The sequence below is a fragment of the Colobus angolensis genome, unplaced genomic scaffold (genome assembly GCF_000951035.1).
Source record: "Colobus angolensis palliatus isolate OR3802 unplaced genomic scaffold, Cang.pa_1.0 Scaffold326, whole genome shotgun sequence".
Classification (NCBI taxonomy): domain Eukaryota; kingdom Metazoa; phylum Chordata; class Mammalia; order Primates; family Cercopithecidae; genus Colobus; species Colobus angolensis.
Genome location: NW_012116555.1, coordinates 3052282 through 3062225, shown reverse-complemented (window position 1 = coordinate 3062225; position 9944 = coordinate 3052282). Strand labels below are relative to the sequence as shown.

The window sequence follows — 9944 nt, the reverse complement described above, 5'->3', positions numbered from 1 at the left end:
CAAAAGCCAAAATTGACAAATGGGATCTAATTAAACTAAAGAGCTTCTGCACAGCAAAAGAAACTACCATCAGAGTGAACAGGCGACCTACAGAATGGGAGAAAATTTTTGCAATCTACTCCTGTTTTCTTCTAAGAGTTTTTAAGTTTTAGTTGTTGCATGTGTCTTGGATACTTTTTCAGTTAAGTTTTGTATACAGTATGAGGTAGGTGTCTAACTTCATTATTTTGCATACGGGTAGGTATTTATTTCTGGACTCTCTAGTCTATGCCACTAATTTGTTTATTATTATGCCTGTACTATGTTGTCTTGATTATTACATCCTTTGTAGTAAGTTTTAAAATCAGGAAATGTGAATACTCCGTCTTTGTTCTTTGCTTTCAAAATGTTGGCTATTCTAGGTTCCTTATATTTCCATATAAATTTTAGGATCAGATTATCAATTTCAATGAAGGAGCCAGCTGAGATTTTGATTGGGATTGTGTTGAATATGTATGCAGATCAATGTGGGAAGTATCGCTATCTTAGCAGTAGTAAATCATCTGATTCATAAACATAGGATTTTTTTCACCTATTTATACTTCTTTTTCACCTTTTTCAATGATGTTTTGTAGTTTTTCCTGGATAAGTCTTGCGCTTCTTTTACTAAGTTTATCCCTAGGTATTTTATTTTCAATGTTAATGTAAATGACTTTTTTTCTTAATTTTATTTAAATGTCTTTAAAATAGGAGAAGTCTTTGCACTTTTAAGGGTTATATAGATCTGGAACATCACAGAAAAACAGAATTTCAGCCTGGGGATCATCTCAAGCTTATTAAATTTTTGAAAGGACATGGGCAACTTTGAAGAAGAGAAAAATATTGTTTTCTTTGTGGTCACTTAAAGCTGTACATGACTCTAAGGAAGTACAGAATATTAAGGAATATATATATATACACACACAAATACATATATATAATACATATAATTATATAATTTTATATTCTGTTATCAAATTAACTGTGTCACATTTACTCATTCGTGTGTGAATCATGTGATATGCAAAATACAATACTAAATTTTGAAATTTTAAGTACACATGCAAATTGTATACATTTATAAAGCCTATTGATTACATGAAATTTAATGAGTAATGGTGTAAAAATAATCATTAGTGTCTCTGGAAGTATTTGCACATGCAATCCTCCATTACATAAGTCAGATATGTTTGAATATCAGGGTGTCAAACTAGTCAACAAAATAATTATTAACACTATACTTACGTATATAGAGCAAGAGGAAACGTGTTAAGAATGGTATGACTGCCGGGCGCGGTGGCTCAAGCCCGTAATTCCAGCACTTTGGGAGGCTGAGACGGGTGGATCACGAGGTCAGGAGATCGAGACCATCCTGGCTAACACGGTGAAACCCCGTCTCTACTAAAAAATACAAAAAACTAGCCGGGCGAGGTGGCGGCGCCTGTAATCCCAGCTACTCAGGAGGCTGAGGCAGGAGAATGGCGTAAACCCGGAAGCGGAGCTTGCAGTGAGCTGAGATCCGGCCACTGCACTCCAGCCCAGGCGACAGAGCGAGACTCCGTCTCAAAAAAAAAAAAAAAAAAAAATGGTATGACTAAGTATCAGTTATCTGTAAACATTGTATTTAAAATTTTCTCACATCCTGTATATGGTAAGCACATTAACAAAGATATCACTTGATATTTCGGAAAAACATTGTATTAGAGATATTAGATTGAGAGTTCTGTAATGAATACTGAAAATTATTAATTGTAACGGGGCTTTTAATTGTTCAACATTCTTGTAATCCTTTCTTCAGGAGTCATTAAAACTATACAGAAGAAAATTATTCCATTTTAAAACTATACAGAAGAAAATTATATTCTTTTTAAAGAGTTTATGAAACAGTACTCTTAACTGCCTTTTATGAAAAAATAGAAAATTTAAAAATGCAAGCACACTCACCTGGAAACTTGGTTTCATGATTGTTTGTGTACTTTTCTGCAATAATATCAGGATTTGACAGCAGAAACCAGCTGATGACTTACATTTTCTGAAATGCACTGGATTGAAACCTGTTGAATGAATCACTATTGGTAAACATTGTCAAGATAAGAATAGGCCATTGTTTCGTCCCTGGAAGATCTATCTATATAACTATCCTCCATTTGTTATACCATGTATTTTAGACTGAAAACGTCTTAATAACAGAATAATACCAAAGGTGAGGAAGGCAAATTTTAAAAATATATAGTGAAGGCATCTCTTTATACTTATAATGAAAGATGGTATAATTTGTTAATATAGCAATAAACAAAGGTTGAATAATCTTTGTTTATGCTTTGTAACAGTTGTGGAAATTAGGCAGTTTTCATTTACTTTCAAATAGTGTTGGTTTTAATTATTATTTAGCAAGTATGTAAAATAAGTTGTTAGTGTCAAATATTACTGTATTTATAAGATCCTTGTTCAAGCATTTGTTATTTGTCCTTTCTTGAAGTGGATACTAGTTGGTTTGCAGACGTTAGCTATGAAATCAATTTATAGTATAGTTTAGCATAAATAGATTCCTTGATGAAAATGAAGTCATGTATATTTAGGATGTATATTTAACATATTTCTTAAAACATAACCTGTAAACTATAACATTACCATCTCCTTTATAATAAAAATATCACATGTATTGCTTAATTTTCTTTTACTTAAAGAAAATTCATAGCTGTTAAAAATTGTGGTATTTTTCATAGTCTTATAACTTTATTTTTCATTTATGAAAAATGTTTTTTCACTGGTTCAAAACATTAAAATTTATCAAGGAAAATTTCACATTTAGCTTACAATGATACATACTTATCCTATGTAATGAGACTTACCTGGTATAGGTATATTTCTTTTTTAACACGTCTCATGTTCTTCTGAGAAATAATACCTATTGAAAATTAAAGCTTCCGACACATGGTTAGAGACACTGACCTTTAAGGTTTCTTGACGTTTAATGTTTCCAACATATTTTTCTGTTTGTTGTTGTTGTTGTTGTTTTGTTTGGTTGGTTTTTTGAGCAGGAACATTGTAAATCTATGGAGGTTCCCAACAAAATGCAATTTTGTTTCTACAGTAATTAGCTTTTACATACATCCTTCAAAAATGTATTTTCTTATCTTATAAGAGTCCATTAGGGCATAAAGTTAATTACCGAAGCACCCAGTAGAGCATTTCATTTTTTTCTCAGTGTTTTTTAAAAGAAATCACTGTGTGCTTCCATTTACCTTTCTTTCTTCCTGCAATCTTATAAGTAAATAAAATATAATATTTTTAAGTTATTAAAACCTAATAAGAAACTAGAGGGTTATAGTAGATTACATTTCTTTTGTGGTAAGCTGACAGGATAGATCTAATAGTCTCAAATGCCCTGATGAAGTAGCATCTACTTTCTCAAGGGAGGATGTCTGAAATTAAAGACACGAAGTCTCTACTCCACCTTGAGGAGATTCGACAGCCCTTTAGAAGTATTGAGCTTGGAGACTACAGTTCTCTGGCCTCAACGATTCACCCCAGATTCAAGAAAGGAAAGCATTCTTAAGTAATCGTTCATGAGAACAATTTCAGTCACCTGATTGTCAAAGAGTAAACCACCATAAGAATGAGGAAGGAGGCCGGGCGGGAGGCTCAAGCCTGTAATCCCAGCACTTTGGGAGGCCGAGACGGGTGGATCACGAGGTCAGGAGATCAAGACCATCCTGGCTAACACCGTGAAACCCCGTCTCTACTAAAAAATACAAAAAACTAGCCGGGCGAGGTGGCGGGCGCCTGTAGTCCCAGCTAGTCGGGAGGCTGAGGCAGGAGAATGGCGTAAACCTGGGAGGCGGTGCTTGCAGTGAGCTGAGATCCCGCCACTGCCCTCCAGCCTGGGCGATACAGCAAGACTCCGTCTCAAAAAAAAAAGAAAAAAAAAAAAAAAAAAGAATGAGGAAGGAATATTGCTAAAGCTTTACTTGGGGCTGGGGCTGTTTTGGAAGTATACAGTAGCTGTCCCTGGGTGTGCCTTCTCCATAGATAACTACACTGATATTAAAATGAAAGTGGCCACCAAGTAGCTAAGTTTAATTTGTGCTGCATTCATTTTCTATTGTTGCAGAACAAATAACTCCAAAATGTAGCAGTTTAAAACAATAAACCTCATCTCACAATATTTCTGTAGATCAGAAATTCAGGAACAGGCTAGCTGGGTTTTCTTGGCTCAGGGTCTCTCATGAGGTTGTATTCAAGATGTCATTCAGATGTCACCTGAAGGCTTGACTGGAGCCAGACGATGACTTTCTGGGTATCTCCTTCACACGCATGGGAAGTTGGTGCTTGCTGCGGGCAGGAGGCCTCCATTCTTTCCACAGGGCTGCTAAGAGTATTGATGATGAGGTAGGAGGGAGTTGGCTCTGGCGGTGGACACTAGATCAATCTGAGGACTGATTAAAACAGGGACAGGACAGAAGCAGCTTCCCATAAGACACGTCCACCATTGCCATGGCAGTTACAGCCTCTTTCTATGGCAATGACCTGCAACCCAGTAGTTATTACCCTTTTGCTAGAAATTTCTGCATAATCCCCAGAACTGCATAATCTGCAAAACTGCCCTGAGCTGTTGCTCTCTGCCTGTAGGGTAACTCTGCAGGAACAGTCATGGAGCTGTAACACTGCCTGGTACTGTAACACTGCTGCTTCAGTAAAGCTGTTTTCTTCTAACCGCCATCAGCTTGCCCTTGAATTCTTTCCTGGGTGAAGCCAAGAATTCTGGCAGGCTTGGTCCCACTTTGGGGCTCGTCTGTCCTGCATCAGTGACACTGGAGTGCTTCCGCTCAAGTGAATTATCCAGCAGAGGCAAGGCTGAAACCAAAATGCCTTTTATGACCTGGCCTCAGAAGAGACATACCATCATTTCTGGAATATACTATTGTTTACCCAGACTAGCCCTATTCAAAGTGGGAGCGGGCCACAGGAGTACGTGAATTTTCAGAGGTGAGCTTACTGGGGGCCATGGTGGAGTAGACTACCACAGAGCATAGTAGTTATTTTGGATTATCAGTAAAGGTGAACTTATGAAAATAAGTTGTTCTTTTTTTCTGAAACATTCCTTCATCTCCCTTTTCTATGCCTCTTCAGCACCCTCTATTTCCAAATCCCAGTACTTCTAAGCTGTATCCTTATTCCTCAGGGCTCTGCTGTGGTGCCTTTCCTATCCTTTCTCCCTCATGAATTCAACAAATATCTACTGAGGGCAAATTGCATGCCAGTCACTGTTTGTTCACACCAGTGAAAAGATTACTCATTTCATAGAGCTTACCTTTTATAGTAGCTGCTTTTCACAGTAAGTGGTCTTCTGTCATCCATAATTTTCAGTTTTGTCCTGTTAGCATTCTGCTAAAATTACTGTATGTCTAATAAGAAAAACAAATTCGGCCGGGTGCGGTGGCTCAAGCCTGTAGTCCCAGCACTTTGGGAGGCTGAGACGGGTGGATCACGAGGTCAGGAGATCGAGACTATCCTGGCTAAGAAGGTGAAACCCCGTCTCTACTAAAAAACACAAAAAACTAGCCGGGCGAGGTGGCGGGCGCCTGTAGTCCCAGCTACCCCGGAGGCTGAGGCAGGAGAATGGCGGGAATCCGGGAGGCGGAGCTTGCAGTGAGCTGAGATCCGGCCACTGCACTCCAGCCCGGGCAACAGACTGAGACTACGTCTCAAAAAAAAAAAAAAGAAAAACAAATTCAAGGTAAGAGATCAATGACTGGCACTGTCTCTTTCATGAACTGCTTGTATTTCAATAGTTATTCTATGATTTAACCTGAAAGCATAAGGTTGGATTTTAAGGCCCTGAGGCAGATACTGAGCAAAGTAAGGAAAACCTCATTTGTACTAATTTCCCTGCTTTAAATCACCATAGGGCCACTTTCGTTCAGTAAAAAAACATTGCCATCAACTTATCTCATTCAGCATGCTGTTTTGAACAACATGGAAATGGAAGACTAAGAAAAAAAGGATATTTCAAGCCTAAACAGGGGCACAACACATTAATATAGTTATCAGCATGAACACATGAGGAAAGTCAGAGATTAAAGTAACTCATTTTGCCATTTCCTTTCAAAATTGATGCAGTGTGATTTGAATTTCTCTATGTATGGTAGAAAGACAGGGATCATCTTTTATATATGTTTATATCCTAACCCAGTGTTTCAGGGATTCTGCCATTTATATTTGTGATTAACTCTAAAGCATCTTTCTATGGGGCTTATTCATTTTTGTATTTTATTTTTTTAGTTTTATAACTGTTTTGACCAATAAATCTTTCTCCAGATGTGACATTGGTCAGCATTGAGGAGGTAAATGGAAACTAATGACACTCATCAAGTTGATGAGGTGAATGATATGTTGGATCCAGTCTCTTAACACTTTCATAAAGTCAATATCAGGGGAAAAAACTAGGCTTTTATTATGGTAAACTGTGTTTGTACTGTCAGCATTCTGTGATTTATTACAAACCCGTGGCTAGGATTCGGATATTATAAATGGGGGAAAAATGGAAGGCTCATTAATTTTTTATACCCACAGGTGGAACACATGCAGTGGGCTCATAGAGAACATACTCACCCGGCGTCTGTCTGCAGCCTGCCATGTAAGCCGGGGGAGAGGAAGAAAACGGTGAAAGGGGTCCCTTGCTGCTGGCACTGTGAACGCTGTGAAGGTTACAACTACCAGGTAGATGAGCTGTCTTGTGAACTTTGCCCTCTGGATCAGAGACCCAACATCAACCGCACAGGCTGCCAGCTTATCCCCATCATCAAATTGGAGTGGCATTCTCCCTGGGCTGTGGTGCCTGTGTTTGTTGCAATATTGGGAATCATTGCCACCACCTTTGTGATCGTGACCTTTGTCCGCTATAATGACACACCTATCGTGAGGGCTTCAGGACGTGAACTTAGTTACGTGCTCCTAACAGGGATTTTTCTCTGTTATTCAATCACCTTTTTAATGATTGCAGCACCGGATACAATCATATGCTCCTTCCGACGAATCTTCCTAGGACTTGGCATGTGTTTCAGCTATGCAGCCCTTCTGACCAAAACAAACCGTATCCATCGAATATTTGAGCAGGGGAAGAAATCTGTCACAGCGCCCAAGTTTATTAGTCCAGCATCTCAGCTGGTGATCACCTTCAGCCTCATCTCCGTCCAGCTCCTTGGAGTGTTTGTTTGGTTTGTTGTGGATCCCCCCCACATCATCATTGACTATGGAGAGCAGCGGACACTAGATCCAGAGAAGGCCAGGGGAGTGCTCAAATGTGACATTTCTGATCTCTCACTCATTTGTTCACTTGGATACAGTATCCTCTTGATGGTCACTTGTACTGTTTATGCCATTAAAACGAGAGGTGTCCCAGAGACTTTCAACGAAGCCAAACCTATTGGATTTACCATGTATACCACCTGTATCATTTGGTTAGCTTTCATCCCCATCTTTTTTGGTACAGCCCAGTCAGCAGAAAAGGTAAGTGGCAGAAAATACATTTGACAACTTTTTCCTGGATTGAACATCTTCTTTTAGGATGCTTTTCCTCCTTTTATTTGGTTCACTTATATTCTCTCAAGATGCTTCAGTCTGTGCTATTCTTAGTGTGTGTGTGTATATATATATATATATATCCATCCATCAAGGTCACATTGCTTTGAATTTGTGTTGACAAAGCCTGATTTTCCATGAAAAACACTTTAATGTGTCCTCCTTGGCAAGGTTGAAGATTGACAGAGCTCACATCACTTTCTGAGTCTTCCTTCTCAGCTCTGCTATCTGCCAGCATCACTGTTCTTTTCCAAATGTTAATTAAAAGAGGGAGGAAGAAAGGGCAGACACGATTCACAGGGGTGAGCTGTCCCTGAGATATGCCACTGCATGACAAATGCCTTCTTTTCTGTTCTAATGTAACTCTAGGATAAAGCCATTGCTTGGTAATTATGATGATTTTAGCCATGGAATCAGAGTTTATAGCGAAATAATCACACACACATGCAAACACTGAACAGCTTTGTTCAGTCTGAACCATCTTACTATTTCTTCTCAGTCCCCATTCTTGTTACTTTTTCATATGTGGAAGTTGATGATGAGGGTAAAAAAAGCAACCATGGACAATTATATAAAGCAGCTTATAAATTTTAGAAGGCAAAGATCAATGGACTCCCCCAACGTAATTTCTTTTGTCACTAATCTCTTGTTAATGCTTTCCACATAAAATACTGCTGGTAAAGAATATCTGTATAGGAAGGGAGTGTTTGCTGAGTTGGATGTTATAGTTCTATGTACAGAAAAGCAGAGAACTAAGGTGAACTCTGAATTCCATGATTTGGGTAGTGGGATGGAGATAAACCAGCTTGAAAAACAGGAGAATGCTGTCTTTCTGTAATGATAGCCCTTCTGCCCTGATGGGCATGTGAGAGAGTTCTTTCAGAGTGAGGACTTGATTGTTCCATCCTGTGCCACCAGAGATTGTGAGAAAAATGAAACATCCTGGGATAATTACATTCCCCAGGCTACAGCATTCCAAGGAGGTTCTGCATGACCCAGCAGAAAATCCCAGCAAATTCACAGAAAATTTCCACAACAAGGGGACAGAAAGCTCATTAGTATGAGTATTCATCCCTTCCTCAATCAATGTGGCCTTCAACTATTTTTGGACAAATAATGTACTTCAGCAAACTTGCTGCTGGGGAGAATAAACTTGTGATTCTATTAAATACGTTTTTTGAAGGAAAAATTTAAAATAACCATTTTCTCTCAGAACAGTAACGCTGCAGAGTTGTAGATGCCCCCTGAGGAGCAGTGATGAAGATGATAAGAATTTCACAGTGAAATGGACACATGAATATGCCAGAGGGTGGAGGTTGCCCTGTGTTGCTGAGACTGTGGAGTTGTTCATTCACTTGAAAACCTGGGGGTTATGTGTAATTTTATGGGTGTCTATATAGCTATGCCTATGCAGACATGATTGAGTGTGGCTAGCAAAATTCCTTTTTCTTTCTTAGCTTTCTTAAATCAAACTAAATCTAAGAAGCACTCTGAAAGACAGATTATAAAATATGGTAATGGATTCATTTTGTATGTATAATATAGTTGAATATAAAAAAGACTAAAGAAATCAATTAAGAAATGCTAACTCTAGGAACTTTGAGAATATTTTAGAGTCCACAAATTATTTAGTCACGGAAATGTCAAATTCAGATTAGCTCTACATCAAGGGCTATCACATTATAAATAACGAAGATTTTGGTACTGAGGTACTTCGTATTATAAAATTATGTGTTACCCTAAATCTACATCTGAAAATTTGCTACCTGCTATTCTCTGTCCAAGTTTCTTTTATTATTCAAGACAATACATAAAATTATTGACAAGTCTAGACAACATAGCAAGACCCTATCTCTACAATAATAGAAATAAAAAATTAGCCAAGTATGGTGTCGTGCACCTGCAGTCCTAGCTATTCAGGAGGCTGAGGCAGCAGGGATTGCTTGAGCCCAGGAGTTCAAGGCTATAGTGAGCTAGGATCATGCCACTGCACTACAGGCTGGGCAGCAGAGTGAGACCTGGTCTCTACCAAAAAAAAGAAAAACTGCTTGAGAATGGTTATGTTTTCACATTGCATAAATTATTGACATGAATATTAAAAATGAACAAAACTTGTATATCTCTACAAGAAGGCTTTAAATATGTTGTGTTGACCTTGGAGGGCCAAAGAGCTGGTCAGTCCTCCATATTCATTTGTATTGTTCAGACAATCAGCCCCATGTTATCAGCTTGAAGTGTTTACTACAGCTAGCCAGTGCACACATCCATTAACCCAGCAGCTCCTTATTGAGCATTGTGTCCGTCACTGAGCTAATTATTGAGCCCATGTCAGTCGGCTTCTC

General features: G+C 38.5%; 1 protein-coding gene across 2 annotated transcripts in view; it reads left to right on the top strand.

Annotated features, from left to right (window-relative positions):
* Positions 1-9944, top strand: part of GRM8 (glutamate receptor, metabotropic 8) — an 830459-nt gene that overhangs the window by 723582 nt on the left and 96933 nt on the right. For both annotated transcript variants that reach the window (XM_011951752.1, XM_011951754.1), the window contains exon 9: positions 6595-7530. In XM_011951752.1, coding sequence (XP_011807142.1) covers positions 6595-7530 — 936 coding nt within the window. The remainder of the gene's footprint in view (positions 1-6594; positions 7531-9944) is intronic.